Genomic DNA, 22,805 nt, shown 5'->3' on the forward strand with positions numbered 1-22,805 from the left:
ATTGAATTATAAAAATTGTATCGGTTCGATTCCTGATAAAAATGAAATTGGATCTGATTGAATGGAAAAATATTTTAATTTTACTTTTATCATATTACATATTTTAATATCTTTATTCAGTAAATATATTTAAAGATGTTCCATATTATTTTATTCAATTAATATAAAAAATCAGCGTTCATTTAAATATTATTGATCAATCAAATGTTTTTAGTCGCGTAATCTTCCTCTCATTAAAGGATTAACAAGAAATGTAACAATCTTCAATAATATTATTCTATTTTGCTTTGTATCAAAGGTTATAAATGTTTAATTTGATTTCGTGGCTGCTCTTCAAAATTATGTGTTATCCGTTTAATTATTTGAAGGAGGGATCAAATTTTCTCTAGCTCGGTTAAGCATATTATGTAGTTTAGCTTCAACATTTTGGTATATATTAAATTTAAACATATTAACACTAAACATTTCATGTGCGAAAACTTAATATAGGTAGTAAAAATATGAACGTTATATACCGAGATGTGAGCTTTAAAAATAGAAAAATAATGATTTTGAAATGTAATAAAAATTGGGAATTTTTTAACAAAAGTACAGGTTCCACCGAGATTTGAACTCGGATCGCTGGATTCAGAGTCCAGAGTGCTAACCATTACACCATGGAACCGTGTCTCTGAAATTTAAAATAACACATCTGTATCTTCTTTTATCTGTTTAAAAATACACTTATTGGTAACTAATTACATAATTAAATTGTCTCTGGGTCGAAAGTATATCATTACCTATCAACATGTGCTTTTAAATAGCTTTTAATGGCGTGGTATGATATGCGGGTAAGTTTATTACCAACTAGCGGTCCGCCCCGGCTTCGCCCGTGGTACATAATATTTACGTTTTCTCTACATAAGAACCATCCTCGTACTTCAAGGAATATAATAAAAAAAGAATTATTGAAATCGGTTCAGCCGTTCTCGAGTTATGCGCTTACCAACACATTTTGCGATTCATTTTTAATATATAAGAAGATTAGATAATTAAAAATTAATTCAATCTACAGCTATAAGTACTTGATATTATAAAGCTGAAGAGTTTATTTGTTTGTTTGAACGCGCTAATCTTAGGAACTACTGGTCCGATTTGAAAAATACTTTCGGTATTAGATAGGTAGCCCATTTATCGAGAAAGGCGCAAAATCGAACAACAGGAGTGGAGCAATGCGGGTGAAACCGGCGGGCACAGCTTGTACATTAAAAAGGCATGCTCATGTTTTACACACAATAATCATAGCATTAGTAATCATAACTTGAAGCGCTCTTTTGTCAAAAATTGTACGTGAGACTTGCGTGAGACTCATATGTTCATTTTTGCGGGTTGAGCGACAAATTCGGTATTGAATTATGAATGAGCGAGTCAAAGGATATGAGAGCAACAAAATTCAATCTATATATAACCCAGACGGGGCCTTATTTTAAAGGTGTAATGATATTCTGATGACTTGTAAACCATAATCGATTTTCTTGAATGAAAATTATTAAAGAAATGTTGTGATATCGTATCATAATTCTTTTCTAGTAAATAGAAAAGCTAAGAAAACATTATTCTCTATTGAGAGAGCAAAAAATATTTGTTCTTTGTGTTCAAAAAATAAACAACAATTGGGACGGCTTAAGTGAAAACTTTGGACGAAGAAGTTATTAAAATTTTCTATTTTTATCTAATTAAGTACTTATAATGGTACTAATAATAAAACAATTTTCTCATAAAACAGTGTTTATTTACAATCATATATTAACACCAGACTGACACGACCAAGAAGCTTATATATAGGTATAATACACTGGAGATTTCAGTATGAACATTAACTTGTAACAAAAAAATATGACCTTGAATAACGCCTGTATGTTTTTTTATCCCTTTCACACCCACTTGCCAAGTTAGGTGTGAAAGGGATAAATCTCCAGTGTATTAGATATAAGCTTCTTGGACACGACACGTCATGTTATTTAACACTCACATTAACATGTCAGTGACGTCAAGGTCAACACACTTAACCCCTTCCAAATCTCTATGAAACGTGGCTGAAGGACTTTCAGAAGGAATTATCTTCTTTTAATAAGTTTAGCTTAAATACAAGTTGTTAATGATAGTTTTTCTCATAATAAAATGCATGGATATTAAATTTATTTTTATTTTATTTTAAAACACGATCAGTCGAGTTGTTTATGACCCAGGGTGGCCTATATAAACTAATAAGAAAATCCATACTAATATTATAAATGCGAAAGTAACTCCGTCTGTCTGTCTGTCTGTTACTCAATCACGCCTGAACTACTGAACCAATTTGCATGAAATTTGGTATAGATATATTTTGATACCCGAGAAAGGACATAGGATAGGTTTTATCCCGGAAATCCTACGGGAACGGGTTTTTCTCTGAAAACGCGGGCGAAGCCGCGGGCGGAAAGCTAGTATATAATAAATATACTAAAAAAATCGAATTATTCTACTACAGCCAACAGTAGTCTTTCCAAAGTAATAATACATTAGGTACATAAAACGGCTTTGCCCGCTGAAATCAGCATCTGCCCCACTACGATTGTATACCCTTAATAGTTTTAGAAGTAAATTCACTTAATACAATTGCAACTGAATTGCAGATGCACTGCAAGTTAAACACTCAACTTGAATTGGCCTGATACGCTAGCGTTTCTTGTTTGGTCGGATTTAATTTTGAGTAACTAGAGTTAGTTGTGATCTGTGTTTGTACTTGAAGATGAGTTCATGAGTGGTTTTGGATTATTTAATAACTAGCGGTCCGCCCCGGCTTCGCCCGTGGTACATATTTCGCAATTAAAAGTGGCCTATGTCCTTTCTCGGGTATCAAAATATCTCTATACCAAATTTCATGCAAATTGGTTCAGTAGTTAAGGCGTGATTGAGTAACAGACAGACAGACAGAGTTACTTTCGCATTTATAATATTAGTATGGATATGCTTTATGAGGTCGAATTGAAAGTACATGTGTTACCTATGTTATAATGTTTAAGTTTTATTTTTTTTAACAATACGAAAATGTGTATATGTGGTTAATAGGATAAATATAAAATATATTATAGAAAAGTAATTAATTGAAAGTGAATATACTACCTTCACCCCCATCCAAGTTCATTTGAAGAACCAAACTTTAATACACAGTTCCATTGATTACGTTTGAAAATTATTTCACTAGTATACAACTACTTTTATGATAGAGGCTGTATGTTTTATTAGTTTTATTTCGGGTCTACGTGGGCGACTTGGTTATGTAGTTATGAATAATTTTAGCTCGTGTCAAAAAAAATCAGAACAAAAAAATCAGAACCTATTTTTAGTTTTATTGTATTAAAAATTGTATATTTATATCTATAAAAACATGGACTACAAGGATAAAATATATTATTATTAAAACGATCAAGTAGTTTTTCATAAAATTTGTTATTACCTTAAAAAAACCTTAAAAAAATTCAATATTTACCACATACAACTATTTTAATACTTTAAAGTCACACATCTCCATGACTGAAAATAAGCGAATCATTTTCTCATTAAGTTCCTAACGTAATTAATAATTAAGCCACAATTCAAACGCGAATGCTTGTAAAAGTTAAATTACGTATTTAGTTGAAAATCTCACGGCACATGGACTAAAATAGGGTGATTAATTAACACTGTTAGTCATGTTATTGTACGTAATTAGCGAATGTAAACTGTAACAGAATAATGTAAATACACTCATTTCGCTTTAGTATTCACAATTGAGATGTACAATGTGTTTATAAACATTTATACGTTCCTTGGTAAATAATAATTTTGTTCCTGCCTATATAACTGTTAATAATGAATAAACATAATATTATGTAATTACATATTATCGAATCTTATCTATTTGTTGCGTAAACTTTCAAAAAGTAATACTTATAAGAAACTCTTTATATGACTCTAATTTATAATCCGCCTCCGCCTCCTTGGTACAGTGGTTGACGCGTGAACGCAGCACCGAGGGGTCCTGGGTTCGATTCCTGGTGGAGACGAAGAAAAATAAAATGTCTAGGTCTGGCAGGACAAAGAAGGCTGATCACCTACTTGTCCCTAAAGAAAATCGATCAGTGAAACAGATGTATAATGCATCCGCCCCTTACCCCACTTGGGGACACGGGACTTCACTTATTTATAATCCGATTATATTTAAAGAGGAAGTTGGAATAGAATGAAATTGAAATTGATTGAAGTAGTTATGATATCAAATAGATATATGAATCAAATATGATAATTTAACTATAGTGGTTTACTTATTAAAGAATCTACCGTAGGAGGAAAATCAATCATGCAGTACGAAGTTTGCTACGAAATATGCTACGGCTACGGCTCTACGATAGAGCTTGTGCTACAAACGTTTAATGAACAAATTAAAGAATCGCTTTTATCAAAATATCGATAATATTTTTATCTGTTAAAAAAATGGACTGAAAATATATTAAAAAAGTGAATTCTACCTACTTAAAGTTAAACCAAGCAAGTTTCGTTTTCATATTTTAACGAAAACTTGGAAACTCCTAATTTATCCTTTTCTTTGCATATATTTTTGTGGAAATGCGGAATATTATTCAAGAATTATGGAAGGAACTTAAAAACATGTTAGTATTGAGTTTGACCTACATATTGGATAGATGCGTGTAGCATATAAAAATATTTTTTAAATTAAATCAATGCTAATTAATGTTATAAAGCTGAAGAGTTTGTTTGTTTGAACGCGCTGATCTCAGTAACTACAGCTACTGGTCCGATTTGAAAAATTCTTTCGGTGTTAAATAGCCCATTTATCAAGGAAGGCTTAGGTATAGGCTATAATATATCATCACGCTAAGACCAACAGGAGCGAGCCACGCGGGTGAAACCGCGGAACGCAGCTAGTATAAGCATATAAATACAATTGCGTTTATGCCAAGACAAATAAATATATATATATATACATACAAGTAAAATATAGATACATGAATAATTCTACTACCTAATATTATAGACGAGAAAGATTGTGAGGATGGATGGATGGATGTTTGTTTATCTTTCACTTAAAAACTACTGAACCGATAACAATAAAATTTGGTATGTAAGTAGGTAGCTTAAGAAATCCCGGAAATTCCACAGGAACGGGAACTGCGGGCTTTTCTTTGAATACGCGAGCGAAGCCGCGGGCAGAAGGTAATTAAAAATTGTGTAATAGACTTACCTCATGTTTTGCAATACTAAACCACAGGCTACATTTGCTATCAAAATAATATAGTTTATATTATAATAGCACTCAAATCTGAAATGCAGATATCTTAAGAATATTCTAAAAGCTACGTAACTTAGACACAGAGATCCTTGTGATGCAAATCAAGCCGCAGAGCTGCAGTCAGACTGGCAGATATTTACATTATATTCATTGGTGTTTATGTATTTCAGACTATATTTCAGTACTCTCAAAATACATTTTTAATTTATTGTTAAATGTAAAACAATAATATATTATACCTAAATAATTAACTGACTTCAGAAAAGGAGGAAGTTCTCAATTTGGCCGGTATTTTTTTTTTCTCTAACAACCATGATGGGACGCTTAGATATTCGGTTGGAGTAGGTCGATTTCATTCGATATATAAGTAGATATCTATAATATAGTCATCTTTATAAAATCATTTATATAAGCCATGTTATGTACCTATCATATACCTATTTTAATATAAGATCTACATATTAGGAGATGTAAGTTTCTAGGTACCTAAAATTAATATTGAAGGGAAATCCTTAATAGGTATATCGTTTTATAGCCTCAACAGGCAACATCAAAAAAACCTACCTACGTAACTAACTACATGTTTATCATCCAAATCATCTAACATTTAACTATAAATCCCCGAGGTCTATATAAAAGAGAGATTAATAACATACCTCCAACAATGTCCAAGTCCCGTAAATCAAGGACACAAACAAAATTCTGTTAACTTCAGCGTATGTTCCGTAATGAAAAGCGAATTTATTTGATTTATACCGCTCAATAACGAATTGGCTTGTTTATGTGATACTATTTCCAAATCTCGTATATTTTCGGGAGTAGTTTCTAATGAATTATGGCTTACCTGTCGAAATGCTCTTAGGTTATACCATGGTTATAGATGATAATTTTATTGCATATGAAAGAATGAGCTTAAAGTTTTGTACGCGATTTTTAGTGAAACGAACAAGAAACGAAATTGAAAATGGAAAATTTTACAGCCTGCACCTAAATCTTAAAGTACCTACCTAACTTTGGAGGTAAGTTAAGAAACGAGTAGCTTGTAGGTACAGCTATAATATGTTTGTATACGTAGGTATGTAATATTTTTAACTACATAAAAATGTCTCAATGTAGCAAATTGCGTTTTTTTTTTTAAATCAATTTGACTAACAAATTTCGGGTGTAATTTAAAGTAGATACGAGAAAAAGCTTACGAGAATCCTCAAAAAGTCTAATATAGGTAAGTACTTAATTCATAGACGTTCCCAAAAGAGCGCGTAATACCTACCTATCTACATGCTCCAGAAGTACGTGATAATTTTAGTCAAAAAACAATTACGTCAAACTTCCAGTCCAAACTAGGTCAACAGCATCATTAAATTCATCACGCTAATATATTATTCATCCAAAGAGTTGTGTAACATTTGACTTGAAAGCGGTTAAAGTTGCCGCAATTAGGCTCTTGCAACCCGGCAACCCACCTGCCTAACTTAGTCTAAAACCTGTTAATTAGTCTGTTAGTTTGTTACCACTTCGCGCTCTAAACTTAGCTCGGTTAAACATTTCCCCTGAGTGAATTGAATTGGTCAAATTTATTTTATTTGTCTAAATAAAAATACCCTTTGCTCATTGAGTCAATTCCGTTCATAAATTACTTAGAGCGAAGCTATTGAGCTGATTTTGATTAAGTACCTACAATACATACTATAGGTATTGTTTGCTGCAATAAACACATACCTACGACCACACTAAATGGTAGGTACAAAAAAGCGTTAGTAATATTATGATGCTACCTTGTAACCTTCATAAATAGTCAACATGGTCCCAAGCACAAATTTGTCGAGTAAGAACGTATAACGTTGATAATAATTATTTTACTCTCTCACAGAATACTTAATTTGATCAAACTTTACACGAAAGTAAATTAAAAGTCTAATATATTATTCACTACGATTTGAAGCACACATGCTCAATTATATTAGAACACTAAACTCAATTATAAACCCATTAAAGTACTAATATCTCGATAATAATTAGATTCTAGATCAATTTATCTTGTAATTGTGAGACACGGGGTTAATTCTAAACTTTACTCGTTAAAACTTATTATTGTACTTTCAGAGATCTGTTATAAGTTTGCGAACATAGGTAGGTTATATTTCGCGCTGTATTTTTAATGACGATAAAGTTACTTTAAAATTTATTTCCTGGGTGTATTTTTAACTTTTTACATGGAATATCTTACGTTCATCTTGTATTCTGGATATTTATGCAGTTTTAACCAAATATTTTCTATAAAATACCATCAGAAGAAAACGCAAACATTAACGTGTTATTTCTATATGATTTTATGCATAAGTACTTAGTTAATAGTTTTGACATAATTATAAAATATGTAGCTACAGAAAACTACAATTTGCTGTTTACATCTGTACCTATACCAATGTTAACATATGCATATCATAATACGATATTAAGGTACCTCAACTACGCATTATTGTATTGTAGTGTCATATAAAAATAGAGCTTTTAAATAAAAACAACACTGACAGTTCATACATTTATTAATCAAACAGTTTAAAAGTATTTCTCCAGCGGTTCTCCCAAAATCTGTTCCAGAGTACGTATAGCATTTTTAGTAGCAGTTTCAATCCTTTGGTCACCATCTTCCAACAGTTCTGCGAGGAACGGAACGCTCTCCGCCAGTAGAGGGAGCCAGTTGCTACCAAGCTGTGACGCCATGGCAACAAAACAATCGAGCGCTGTTAATCTGCAATATAATTAATACGATGATTTAGAAAATACTAGAGGGCTTTCCCTTAAGATTTAGTGAGAACCGTGGAAAGGATAATTAGCATTCGACTTTTGCTACTGTTAAATTTGACTACATTCGAAATATTATGGTTTCTACTTAAATGCCAATCGAAGATATTTTCCATTAAATCATATTTATTGGAAAGTTGGTAAAATACTACTTAATACTGCAATTGTATTATGTCTGTATTACGATAAAAGTTAAGTTTTGAACATAATATTAAAAATAACACTTATGCCTTAGATAATGTTATCTTAAAATAATAATTCTTTATTATAATTATAAATAATATAATTTACACTCACCTCAACTCCGCATCATTATGCCTCGTCTTCAACAACACCTGATAATTCAGAAGCTTCCACAGCGAGTCATCACCTGTAGCAACTGCGAACTGCGACACACACGGGATTATCACCTCTGTGGCTCTCTCTTTAAGGCTTGAAATCCCACCCAAAGTATTCTCCAATTGATCGACTATTGGCTGCATCAGTGTTTCGAATCTATTCTTATCTAGGAAGTTTTGACTGTCATACAAGAACACTATATGTAGTGTTTTTATTATATACTTGATTAGTATAATGCATTTTTCCTCTGAATCGAAGTATAATTGTTCGGATTTACTATTATTACACGCGTCTAGTAAATCTGCGGCGTTCTTTATAAAATGTCCCGCGAATAACACGAATAGCCCTTTGAGTTTATCTGCTATAGCACTGCTCACCCTGAAAAGTAAAATTTTCATTGAAACATATCACTTAATATAATACAAAGTTATTTTTCGAGAAGTACTATTATTATAACAAAGGTAATTAAAAAAAGTGTGTAAAGCTTACGTTATTTTGTCCATAAAAAATGGTAAAAACATCCATAATATTATATTATTAAAATATACAAACCTATAGAAAGTAATAGCTCGATCCTTATGTCCCTCAATATTAGTCCGAATGGCCCAGTCATATATTTTGAAATAGAATGGTCTGAAGCTGGTCTCCGATAGTTTAAGTACTAGAGAAACCAGGGCATTAACAACTTCATCTTCTGCCTTGTCAATTGTATTAGCATCAACATTTTGTTCACCTGCATCACATCTCAATTGCAGCGCACTTATGAAAAATGACGTCAAATCTTGTTGCAATGTTGTGAAGTCTGCAGTGGTTATATTCGTAAAGCTATCAGCTAAAACTGACATAACTGGTCCAACAACATCATATTTCTGCTTGCTAATTATCAGTTGATACGTCTCGTTAGCTACTGGTATTAAAACTCTGGGAGGAATCGAATTAGCCAACTTTTTCTTGATAGTTACCAGCTTTGAAACAATCGCCGATACTTTATTACACTCTTGATCTTGACTCTGCCACTTGGCACACAAAATAGCATATTCGTAAATGATTTTTTGGAGATATGGACTTAAGAACAGAGGCAAACTTTCAACGATTTTAGATATGGCAGTTACTGTACTTAAAAGTACCAACTCTGGTGTTTCAGCTTCTCTCTGCCGTTTTAGGACTTTGATTAAAGCTGGCATGAATCTTCGGAGTGAGCTTAGAGCGTGAACTTTTAGATTGCCACATAACTCTGCTAAGCAAAGAACAACAGAAGCCATTACATTTGGAGATATGCTTGTGTTGCAAGTATAATCTGTAACCACTTCCAAAACTGCTTTAAATGGTTCAGGATTTTGAGTAGCCAGCAACCGAGTGAGCAGTTTCAAAGACAATAATGCTGTTTGCTGATTCAGTTCCAAATCTTGGTTTTCGTTTTCATTTGTATTGTTAGATGTATTCTCAATAGTTTGGACAATACTCAGTAAGATCGGAAGTAATGAGAATAGCAGTTCTTTATCTACATTATCAAACATTTCCGGGCTACATTGAATTTTGGTGTTCAGAAGTTCCATTGCCTTTCTCTGTACAGTTTGAAGAGTGTGTTTGAGCAATCCTCTTATTACTGATAGGAACATCGGTGCCGATAGTAAATTATTGGCATGATCTAATAAATCGTAACTATGGTGTAACATCACACGCCAATATTTTGCTGTCTTCTCATCTTTAATCTTCGTTATACTTTGAATGAAAGTAAGTACATTTATAATCAGTTCTTTATAGTGATTCTCCATACTTGAATCAGTGATTTGATGACATCTTTCCACAAAAACTGGGGAAGCTAAGCAAGTATTAAGGAAAGTAACAATGACGTATTTGAAATGCCTCAATTGAATCGCCGAATGACATTTTATACTGAATATAGCGGAAGGATCAATATATGTGTCCATTGCCTCTTCATCCTTTTGCTCTGGCAATGATTTCAGATATTTAATCATTTTTATGAAGTTATCCAAAGCAGTTTCTGGAGTGAATTCCATTAAAATACTTTGTGCGAAATCAATTCTGTTAATAGGAGACTCTTTATCGGCCAGTGTTCGTGCGGGCTGTTTATCTTTCTTCTTCTCATCGTTGAAATGACTGATGTGTGTTTCGAACAGGATAGCAATGAAAACCCATAAAAAGTGGTCTTTCCCTAATGTTTCGATCAACTTCTTATAAAGAGGTAACCTTCTATGTTCAGGAACATGCAACACCACATCTGCAAAGATTCGAAGAACAGGGACAACTCGTTTCTGTAACTGACGCAGTTCGTCATCACCATAATCTTTAATACTTTTATCCATCTTAACAAGAATGGGTACTAAAGTCTCAATAATCTTTGTTATAATTTGGAAGCTGTACGCGTCATCGTGACGTAAAACTGAGGATCCAATAAAAGTAAATATCTCCATAGTATGATGAAGTACTTGTTCTGGTAATATATAAGCTGCATGAGATAGTACAATTAGCGCATGATGATGAGTTTGTGGATTTTGGGTTCCACGAATGCATTGGACGACTAATTCTACATCAAACATAGACTTAACAGCTTTGAGCTGGTCCTCATCTTCATTGATAACATACTTCTTTAAATAGTACCAAATAGATGACAGAATTAATTGCTTGGTGTATTCTACATATGACTGTTCTTCAAATCTTAAACATTTTTTAAGCAACTGGAAAAGTATGAAGACAAAGTTATTGTCCAAACTCATCTTCTTTTTGTTTTGAACATATTCAAGTAGAGTGACACCTAGACGCCACTCTTCAGTTTCTACTATATGATGTGATAGCATAGATACAGTTGATTTCTTTTTCTTATTTGAATTGTCAGCAGGATCAGTAACATTGAGCATTTTGTCAAGAATCGGTTTGAAATCAGTAAGTTTAATTTGCATTTTCTTTATAGTTTTTGATGCTGTACTTGCAATCGTGGGGTTGTTACTAATCGCGCCAGCTAGAGTTATTAGATTAATTAAATCAGAACATCTATTTTCAGGGACTTTAGCAAATACATCTTCATTTAATTGTTTAAACACGAGTACACATGGACTCGTAAAAGTCATAGATTCTTCCAATATACATTCTTTATACTCCTTTAAACAATCCTCAATGACCTGCCATACTTCATCTTTAGAAATTGCCGACACGGTTTGTTCATTCAATTGACTGATGACATTGTTAAATAAATTGGACTCATAAATATTGAATGAGAACTTCTCATTTGATTTATTTTTCTTTAGAGTTGCTATCAAACTTTTTAGGCAAGGCACAATGTGGGAATAAATGTTGGCATTGATATCAGAAAACAATTTTACCAATGCTGATTTCACATATGCTGGTGTGTCATTATTTAAGATTCCTGTTAATTTTAACAAGCAATTCTTTTTGAATGTTTTACTTCCAATGGATTGTTGAGTTAGAATTTTCCTTAACACTTGGGATATTTGTTCATGATCTAATAGCATCTGCTCTTTGTGGTTTGCTAATTCTTTAATTAATTCCACATATATGACATTGCCTTTAGCTTTTCCTATTACCAGATCAATTAATTGAAAAATAGCTTCCCGTATGTAAGAAATAGGATGATTCAGCCCAAAAATAATAACTAATATAAGAACATCAGACTCATACAGCCAAGTTTCATTTTTCTGAACAGTTATAAAGTTATTGAGAAGCTTCAGACACCTTAGTTGAAGAGCTGGACTTATTAAGTCTTTAGCGTCAGCGGCATACAGAATATGGCCAAATGCAATATTAGCAATGTATTCGAATTTTTCTTTGGGGCTCTTGAATAACTGTTGAAATAGTTTTTGGAGCAATTTTGTGTACTCTTTACTATATCCAGGTATTCCGCAACCAGTAATATAAAGTTCAAATAACCTTCTTGTTAATATATTTTTAGGATTTTCGCAAACATTGCACCACGGCTTGGAAATGTCACTTACATCTAATGTATCAGTAATTCTAATAAAAATGTATGCCAACACTTCAAACAATATCTTATCATGCTTTGCACATTTAATAAATTCCAAAGTTGTTTCATTAGTGAATGTAGTCCCTATTTCACTTGAAATAATTGTGCGCGTTTGAACAGAATCCAGAAGCAAGTCAAGGATATCTAAAATATCTTCTGCTTTCGCCGTTTCTATGGAACATGTCTTCAAAAGCAAATAAAAACATAACTCTAGTGTGTTATCTTTTTTAAGCCGAGTTATGTCAATTATATCATCAAAATTAATTACATTGTCTACAAATAGGGCTTTGAAAATAATCTGCCTAAGAACTTGAGAATTGTCAGAAAATGATTCTTTGCATGAAATTTTCTCCTTCAAGCCGAACTTTTTGCCCCATGAAGAGGTTAATATTTCCCAAGTGTTTAAACTACTTTCTGGACTGTATGGGAAGAGGTGTGGAATCATTGCCATTACAGTATCATGGTTCACTGGTAGGTTATCTAGTACACAGAATTTCATAATCGCCGCCTTAATAACAGGCTTCCATTTTTTAGAAGTTTTCGACACAATATTACAAAATGCGTCAGTTATATCTGTGTCACTGAGAATCTCATTCAAATGTTTATTCTCTATTGATAAAACCGCCATCACTACATGAGGATCGTCATCATTTAGCCGGTTTATAATGGAATCTTTAACGAAATCCTTGTTCTTGATTTTAAGCGAATATAATTCTTTTGTTATATAATTGACTGCTTCTATACGTATTTCTGGGTTAACGTGATTGAGATTTTCGAAAAGATACGCTCCTCCGAACTGATGCGCGAGTGCTGGATTGAAACCCAATACTTTGGCAAGGCTTGCTTTCCGCTCTGCTGAAATTTTGTTATCTGACCTCATCTCCTTTTTCACAACTGAGTCAAAAGCATTTGGGTATTTAGTTTCAAATTGTTTGAGGAAATTTGAGTACCAATTAATAAGTTTTTGAGATACATCATTGTCGTCTTCAATAATTTCAATGTCACTTCCATCGTCAGCTGATGGTTTTTCAGGTTTTCGCAATGAGCAAGCTGCATTCAGAACACATCTGCAACAAGACAAAATTAATTGTTGAAACTGGAATGAAACAAGCATGTTATTAACAAAAATATATTTTATTGAATCCTTAGTAAGGTAAGGTCCTAAAACTATGTTATTAAATGTAATTTACCATGTTTATGGATATTAAAAAAGCACATAATTTGAATCCTAAGTAATGTAAAGTATTATTTTATCCTAAATCAATATGTTATTTTATCAAGTAATTTATTATATTTATGGATATTAAAAATAAAAAAAACTTCAATAAATTCATTAATATTTCAAAGCAGACAAAAGTTCTATCACAAGGCCTGATTTGAAACAACCAACCTTTGTTTTACAGTGGTGACACCTTATATTGTTAAAGCACCTCTATTATATGCACATAAAACCAAATAGAATACAGAGTAAGAGTAACAGCATCAAGATTATGTTAATCTTATCTTACTAATACATATTATAAATACTAATATTATAAATGTGGAAGTTTGTGAGGATGGATGTATGTGTATGTGTACAAGTACATAATATAATGTTTGTTACTCTTTCATGCAAATACTACTGAACCGATTGCAATAAAGTTAATATTAGGCTAGGTTTTATCCAGGAAATCCCACGGGAAGGGGAACTATGCGGGTTTTTCTTTGAAAACACTGACGAAGCCGCGGGCAGAAAGCTAGTAGTATAAGAAAAATAACTTACTCAATAGCCTTTTCAGGCCCCATATCTTTTAGGTCTACTTCATCCATCAAAATATTCAGTAAAGGTGTAAACTTCATAAACCCTTCCGTGCCATCTTTTAAAAGAGGTAAAACACCAGACAAGAAAGCAAGTATAAAAGGCTGACAATTAATTTTCTTCGCACTAAATACCTTCAAATATTTACAAATAATCTGCATAGTGTCTGAAGAGATATTGTTCAAAACAAATTCGGACATTTTGTGCATATGCTTCTGATTTGCATAAATTAAATTTATCAGTAGCACAACATCAGGGTTAATTTCAAATTCTGACGCTAACAGTTTATCAATAATTTCATTTATTGTTTTATTTTTTAACTTCCCTTTAGTCATAAGGAAGCCGAATATGACGTATGCACATGATCTGAAATCTGCGACTTGTGATTCTAATGCCTCCATCAAAGTCGGTAGCAAGGCACTAACAATAGCTTCAGAAACATTGTGAACATTATTCATTGTGCCAATTGTAGATGAGCAGAAAAACGCAAAAACTGTATTCAGGTGTGTCGCTCTATCACCAAACTGTGTCACATATTTAACTGTAGTCTTGGCTATAAATTGCAATGTTGAAGTGTTTGAAACACACTGCTGATAGAGAGTAAGCTTGGATAATGCAACGCCATGTGTTTGTACTGGCTCCAACCACTTCCATTGAGTCGACTTAATGTGGAGTATTTGTACAAACCGCACAAAGATCTTTGTATCATGGTACGGAAGAATTAAAGCCATTATTGCGTCCTGGTTGTATTCATGAATGTGGTATCTATTAACAAGCCATTCCAACGCTTTGTGCGATGATTGGAGTAGGAAATACGGCGATAGTTGAAGAAGAAATTTCTCTATTGTCTGGTCTAAATTTCTATTTACTTCTTTTGTTTGTACCGCTCTTTCAAAATCCTTGGATGAGAGGCTGAATAATGAATCTTCATAGACACAGAATCCTTCGTATAGCGCTATTAATTCTTTAAGACCGCTGATACCGATTTCATAGAAAGTATCGCGATCCTTAAGTGCTGCTTCTTTCGGATCGAATAGAAGTGATACTCGCTTCTTATTATCTTTGTAGATTGAAGTTTGCGGTGCAGCTAATTTCTGCAACTGTTCACTCAGGGATGTAGCAGCCATGGTCTTTTTACTGCTCGGAAAGCAGAGCTATCTATTTGTTAAGACTTTTTAGGTTATACACAGCTTTGCACTTGTATTTAAATTACGTTAAATATTAATTAAACATTCGAAATAACTTATAACCGCTACTTATTAACGTATTATAATGTTTATTTGTTGTAAATTTTTAATTTAATATTTTATAAATATCACGACAAGTGACAACACAAACTTAACACATGGAAGTGACAGCTGCAAGACAATAGGAAGGAACGCCGAACGCATGGCATTGACATTTGACAATAACATTTACCTTTATGATCGAAAACTTGAACGTCTTCGACCTTTCTAAAATGGGTTTAAAATGTATATTATATTAATATAGTCCTAAGTAATTTTTATTTCATAGAAATTTAAATCAGTTAGCTCAGTTACCTTTTTGATATTCGCGAGATTTTAAATAATTATATTCCCGTCGCATTAAGGTGATCATAAGGTTCGTAAACGTTTAAAAAGTACAGCTTTCATGGACCATTTTTCTTATTTCTGTAATTTCTTATCCCTAAAAAATGTTTTTGAACTCAAACATCATTTTATTCTGACGTTTGCTAAAACATGTCAACACTCAACAGTCAAATTCAATTTCAAAAATCAAAAGTCAAAACTGAAAAGTGAAAACTTCAAATTTTCATTCGCGTATTGTTATTGTGAGGAGGCTGCGCGTCTTACTGTTGTTTATTTTCTTATTCCATTTTTAACGCGATAATATCATAAAGTATATTTAAAATTGATATGAATACGCTGAGCTAACAGTATCCTATCGTTTGATCTTATGATAATCATTTTTTATTAGGCCCTGATTTTAGAAGAATAAGTTCTAAACGAATTAATTTAAAGTTTCTTTGTTCTGCTACGTATTGTAATATATTACGAAGATGACGTTAAAGTTAGCTATAACCTTGCTTTTGTGTTTCGTGCAATGTTTTGCTTATAAACCCGTGGTTTTAATTCATGGAATAATGACGGGAAGTGGGAGCATGGAGATTATTTCGCGAAGGATACAAGAGGTAATTGTTTAATTTAAATCTATTTGCAATGTTTGCACACTCTAATTAAGTTGCTAAGCTTGATTTTTCTATATTATTAGTGGTTAAAATATTCTATAAAATTCATGATAATATTATAAAGAAAAAAATAAATTATTGGAACAGATGATCTATTTCACAACTATATTTTCTCATAATTTCCCTAGCAGAGATACCGTTTGAACACAAAATGCGAAAATTTGAACAATTAATAGGTATTCAGGATAGAGTCCTAAAATAAATAAACAAGTTACAATTACATAAAAAATAAATTAAATTATTTCAGAAACATCCTGGAACAAAAGTATACAATGTGAATAGATTTGAGAGCTGGTCGAGTTTGGAAACCATGTGGCATCAAGTCCTAGAAATAGGGAAAGATGTAGCAAACATATCTAGTCAATACCCTGATGGGATTAATCTTATTGGTAAGATATTAAAAGTATTAAGGTCTAGCTGTGCTCCACGGTTTTACCTGCAATGCTCCACTCCGGTTGGTCTTAGCGTGATGATATATGCCTATAGGGTTTCTCGATACATGGGCTATCTAACACCATAAGAACTTTACAAATCGGACCAGTTGTTCCTGAGATTAGCGCATTCGTACAAACACTTCAGCTTTATAATATAAGTATAGATTAAGAGTATCTTCATTTCTCCCTTGCTAAAGCACTCATTTAGTACCTGATTAATCAATACTTTTATAAATAAATAAAATATTTCAAGACATTTTTCACACATGGCACAATCTGATCCCATGACCTAAGCTTTTCGCTTGTGTTATGGAAACCAAATGGCAGATAAACATACATATATTTTATAATTTTAAATATACATATTATCCTTATGTGTATAGATAATTAACACCCAGACACAGAGCAAACATCAATATTCATCACACAAATATCTGCTCTGGATGGGAATCGAACCCACAACCTCTGGCTTCGAGGGCAGGGTCGCTACCCTCGAAGCCAGACTCTAATTTACAATATCTTTAGCAGCTATTACACTCACTGTTACTGACATACGAAACAATCACTGCTATATATAATACATATTACTATATCGAGCTTGCTTACAATTTTTCAGAATATTGACATTAAATAAGAACATGGAAGGAACAAATATGTAATCTAAACATAATCTTACAACCAAATATAAAATTTAAAAATAAATTCTGCCACTCTATTATCTATTTAAACCATATTTATCATATGCATTACTGTATATGTTCAGTGTAATTTAATTTACAAAACATGATAAGATAGCGTCTTTTGTTTGAGATAAATATTATTAATGTAAATAAAATATTTGTTTATAATAATAGTCATCTACGCAAATGCATTATGCAATGTTATTCAATGAACCTATTGTTCATTCAACACTTTATATTATAAACAAGCTCATGTATTCATAAACAGTTAAATATAATAATATGTTAAGATAAAAATATGAATTAAGATAACATGCCCTTGGCTTATTTAATATTAGCAACTTTTTTTAAACTCTTATGACATCACAGAAAAAATGTTTATCTTGACTGTAAATTTAAATTAGGCCAAGTATTATTACAACTATTATAATAGAGGTAAGAATACTAATTCTTCAATAAAGTGTAATAAAAAACTATTTCAATAGTGTAATTATGAATTTTTGGTGCTAATTGTTTAATTATGAATTTTTATACATACATTAAAGATATTAATTATCATTATAAGCTGATATTCGTACCAATTATAATACAGAATAAAACATTTATAAAAGGTCGTAATCCAAAAAAACAAGGTTCTAAACTCAAACTCAAACATTTATTTATTCAATTAGACTTCTTCTAGAAGCACTTTTGAAACGTCATTAGGTACATATTTTTAACATTTACCACCGATTCGGAAAGCAGTATCTACGGAGAAGAATCGGCAAGAAACTCCATAGTTGCTCGTTTTAATCATGTCAGTTTTACAATTTAATTTTACAAATTACATATGTAACATCATTTTATAGTAATATGCCAAAGAACTGTGCTGTGGTTTTTACGCGACAACCCTCCATGGGGTTTTATCGTCCATATATTAAACCTTTCACAAGCTAACTGCATTTTAATAATTATATTGTTGAATAATAAAAGTTAAATATATAATTATATTTTTACAATTTCAGGTTACTCCCAGGGTGGTTTGGTAGCTCGTGGTATCGTTCAGACGTTTCCTAATGTGTCTGTTGATACTTTTATTTCGTTAAGTTCACCGCAGGCCGGACAATACGGAGGTAAATATATAACTTTTGTAACCATTTTGGTAGTATTTTTGCACATATCTGTTTAGCCTACAGCTGCACTTGGGCATCATGTACATAATAAGCAAAGGTGAAATTATTTTTGAAAATGGTCCAGTAGTTCCTGAGATTAGCGCGTCCTTACAAAAAAAAGAGCTTTATATTGTTAAATATAGATTAATAAAATAAAGTGCTTCATTGACTTGAGGTTTAGAAAAAAACTTGAATATGTATAATTACCACAGATAATTAACCTTTTCTACATTGAAAAGAATATTATATACATAACTATGTAGTACGATTTAATTCTGAATTCATTATTAATATAAATATTCTATAATTTTCAGCCGGCTTTCTACACGTCGTCTTTCCAGGATTAGTGAAAGAATCGGCATATGAGTTGTTTTATTCTCGAGTTGGGCAACATACTTCTGTAGGTAACTACTGGAGGGATCCATATCATCAACCCTTGTATGAAAAATATAGTGTGTACCTACCGTACATTAATAATCATATTGTGTAAGTTTTAACCTTTTTGTCATAACTTTTAAGGTTTTTAAATTTTTTTTCACATTAAAAATAATATTTTTTTAATAAAAAGAAATAGGCATTCATTTTTATATATCTACTAGAGGTCCGCCCCGGCTTCTCTCGTGGTACATATTTCGCAATAAAAGGTAGCCTATGTCCTTTCTCGGGTATCAAAATATCTCCATACCAAATTTCAGGCAAATTGGTTCAGTAGTTTAGGCGTGATTGAGTAACAGACAGACAGACAGAGTTACTTTCGCATTTATAATATTAGTATGGAGTATGGATAGAGATTTTCTACATTATAATTATACCTAATTATTATTGTAAAATGTGTATTTGTTCACTATTTGATGGTGTTTATGTGCCATAAGCATCTAATGTAAAATTTCGGAGCTGCACTCAATGGTTCCATGGTGTAATGGTTAGCACTCTGGACTCTGAATCCAGCGATCCGAGTTCAAATCTCGGTGGAACCTGTTCTTTTGATTTTTTATTTTTATAATTGTTTTTCGTTCATATTTTTTAAGTTATAGTTATGGATATGGTATATTTATAGTACTTATATTTTTTATAATTGATTTTTTTAATTCTCACATTAATCAAAGTTTTATAAACGCAATATTCTTTTCTATTAGCCTTCACCATATTGTTATATTTACAATGAAATATTAAATTTTTTCAGATCAGAAAAATCTAAAGATTTTAAAACAAATTTACTTCGCTTGAAGAGGCTTGTTCTCATTGGAGGGCCCGACGATCAAGTGATTACTCCTTGGCAGAGTAGGTAAGTACCGACAATTTCCTTTCACTTTCGAAGCTTCAAACGCGTTGTACCTAAATAAAAAGTAGTTTATGTATTTATCCAGATTATTATTTGTACTTATCTTTACCAAATTTTATACAAATCCGATCAGCTGTTTTGGCGTGAATCAATAACAAATATTTATACATTATTCTAAACGTTCGCATTTATACAATACTAGCTGTGCCCCGCGGTTTCACCCGCATTGCTTCGCTCTTGTTGGTCTTTGTGTAATGATATATAGCCTATAATCTTCCTCGATAAATGGGATATCTAACGCCGAAAGAATTTTTCAATCGGTTCCTGGGATTATCGCGTTCAAATTAACAAACTCTTCAGCTTTATAATATTAGTATAGATTAATAGGATAGTAAGACAATCTTAGCACAACATTATTTGGAGTATGAAAGGACAATTATTAATATTATAATTTTATTTTTTAATTTATTTTCCGTTTATTGTCTTTCCTCTTTTCGGTTCAGTTCTTTAGTTTTTTTATTAATACATCTTGTGAATATGAACATATTTATATGGCAACCAGCGGTCCGCCCCGGCTTCGCCCGTGGTACCTACATGTTTAAACTATCCTATCTCTCAAGTTGGATCGAACTGCACATGGTGTGCGAATTTAATTATAATCGGTTAAGTGGCTTAGGAGTCCATTGAGGACAAACATTGTGACACGAGATTTATATACATTAAGATTTCGATCTTTCCACAAATAAACTTTACCTGTATAATTTAATTTTTTCATATTTTCAGCCAATTCGGGTACTACAACGCAAACGAAACGGTCATAGAGATGCGCGGTCAAGACATATACACGTTAGACCGCATTGGGCTGCGAGCGCTCGACACGAGCGGACGTCTACACGTGGTCACCGTGCCCGGGGTTAATCATTTCAATTGGCACATGAATGTGAGCATTGTGGATGATTATTTGTTGCCGTATTTGGATTAATTTTATGCTATTGCATAGCTTCTATCGCGGGCCTTGAGCGCGGGGACCGAATCGAGAAATTCCGTAAAACCTCACGCTCCCCACTCCGACGGGCGGAGGTGTGGCTTGAAGGCATAGCATGCAATACCTTTACCGCGGCAGTCCCCGAGTGCCACACGTCTATTTTATTGTAGCTAGTGAAAAGAGCTTTGGGAGGGGGGGAATTTAATCTTAATTGTTTTTTACCATCTTAGTGCAAAACAAAAACTTAAAAACCGGGTCTAAAACGTATTAAAACTATGGTCGTTAAAGTTATACAAAACATGTTTTAGCGTTAAACCATAGACAAGGACGATGAATAAGGGCAAATTAAAACCTCTGTACTAAAATTAAACCATGAGTTTATAGTCTGGACTTCAACCAGGTCTATATAAGTTTTTGTAATGAGGCTGTTAGTGGCTGATATGAATAAAAAACGATTTTACGTAAAGTGCCGACGCTTAGTAAATTGTACCATAAAAATGTATAGATTGTGGGATGATGATTATAATTTATAGGCCGATTTCATTCGGATAGCATAAGGCATAACTCTGTATGTGTCATTTGTAACTGATATGACGTGTCATTTTGTCTGTAGCTAAATTCAAACTCAAACTCAAACATTTATTTATTCAATTAGACTTCTTCTAGAAGCACTTTTGAAACGTCATTAAGTACATATTTTAACATTTACCACAATATTTGAAAATTTCCTAAATATTGAAAGAATTTCCCTTTTGTTCTGAAGTTCTCTTCAATGTGCATCCAATCTATTCTAGTGAATACATTAATTTCACGATTAAAATTACTGAATCAAGTAAATTAAGTATTGTTTTAGATTTGCGATCTTAGTTCAATCGTAATAATGTAGTTTTCACTCATTTTTAATACTGGTAAAGTAGTGATTTTAGATTAAATAATGATATAGAATCATATACAATATTCACTTTTGTGATATCTTTGTTTTGTGTACGTAATTTATTTATTTTTATATGATGTAATTTTTAAATTTAATAAAGTTGTATTGACATCATATTACTAGATAAAAAAAAATATATGCGCAGCATTAAAAATAAAATGCCAAAATTAACTTAAAATAAAAAAAAATGTGAGATTTTGGCAAATTTTAAACTAATCTAACATTGCATGTAATTTTAATTGAATCTCAAAGGCATAAATCGATATTGTAAATAAGAATATGGAAAAAACAGGTTGTATTTAATTTTAATGTAAGTAATTGTTTTGCAACAAATTTAAAATAATTATTCTGTAATTATTGTAGGATAAGCCTAAAAATCCTAAAATGATCAGTAAGAAAACTCAGTGAAGGTTATTTAGTTAAAAAATCAATATTAATGAAGTACATGCTTCAATATATTTTACCGCTTTTAAAAACAAATATATTTTTTGTTTATTAAATTTTATTTTTGTATTGTATGCGTAACTAATGATTTTGTACAACTATTATTTATTGAAATATTATAATGTATTTTTGAAGGTTTTTTGACATTGTAATAAAAATGAAATTATGTTCATGCCATGAATGAGATGCATTTTGTACGTATAGAGGAGATTTTTTTATACAATAACTAGCGGTCCGCCCCGGCTTCGCCCGTGGTACATGTTTACGTTTTCTCTCCATAAGAACCATCCTCGTACTTCAAGGAATATAATAAAAAAATAATTATCGAAATCGGTTCAGCCGTTCTCGAGTTATGCGCTTACCAACACATTTTGCGATTCATTTTTATATTATAGATTAATTATTTAAGTAG

General features: G+C 32.0%; 2 protein-coding genes and 2 non-coding genes across 4 annotated transcripts; 2 read left to right on the plus strand and 2 right to left on the minus strand.

Annotated features, from left to right (window-relative positions):
• Positions 1-592: 592 nt before the first annotated feature.
• Positions 593-664, minus strand: TRNAQ-CUG (transfer RNA glutamine (anticodon CUG)). The gene has a single exon. It is a non-coding gene; the product is annotated as a tRNA-Gln (tRNA).
• A 7,175-nt stretch (positions 665-7,839) lies between these two features.
• Positions 7,840-15,552, minus strand: l(2)k09022 (HEAT repeat containing 1 homolog l(2)k09022). Its single transcript, XM_090115957.1, has 4 exons — positions 14,218-15,552; positions 9,008-13,522; positions 8,414-8,833; positions 7,840-8,063 (listed from the first exon to the last, which is right to left on the minus strand). The coding sequence occupies exons 1-4, from the start codon at positions 15,378-15,380 to the stop codon at positions 7,871-7,873; spliced, it is 6,291 nt and encodes a 2,096-aa protein (XP_089972083.1). The 5' UTR covers positions 15,381-15,552; the 3' UTR covers positions 7,840-7,870.
• Positions 15,553-16,044: 492 nt separating this feature from the next.
• Ppt2 (palmitoyl-protein thioesterase 2) lies at positions 16,045-21,070 on the plus strand. The gene is made up of 6 exons (XM_090108303.1): positions 16,045-16,426; positions 16,731-16,872; positions 18,602-18,709; positions 19,063-19,234; positions 19,932-20,033; positions 20,814-21,070. Exons 1-6 carry the CDS (start codon positions 16,295-16,297, stop codon positions 21,010-21,012), a joined length of 855 nt encoding a protein of 284 aa, XP_089964429.1. The 5' UTR covers positions 16,045-16,294; the 3' UTR covers positions 21,013-21,070.
• On the plus strand, positions 19,654-19,725 carry TRNAQ-CUG (transfer RNA glutamine (anticodon CUG)). Its single transcript has one exon. It is a non-coding gene; the product is annotated as a tRNA-Gln (tRNA).
• Positions 21,071-22,805: the final 1,735 nt, after the last annotated feature.

Source organism: Colias eurytheme, chromosome 2 (genome assembly GCF_061535395.1).
Source record: "Colias eurytheme isolate Ceu_HAF_F1 chromosome 2, ilColEury1 Martin Lab GWU primary, whole genome shotgun sequence".
In the NCBI taxonomy this organism is placed as follows: domain Eukaryota; kingdom Metazoa; phylum Arthropoda; class Insecta; order Lepidoptera; family Pieridae; genus Colias; species Colias eurytheme.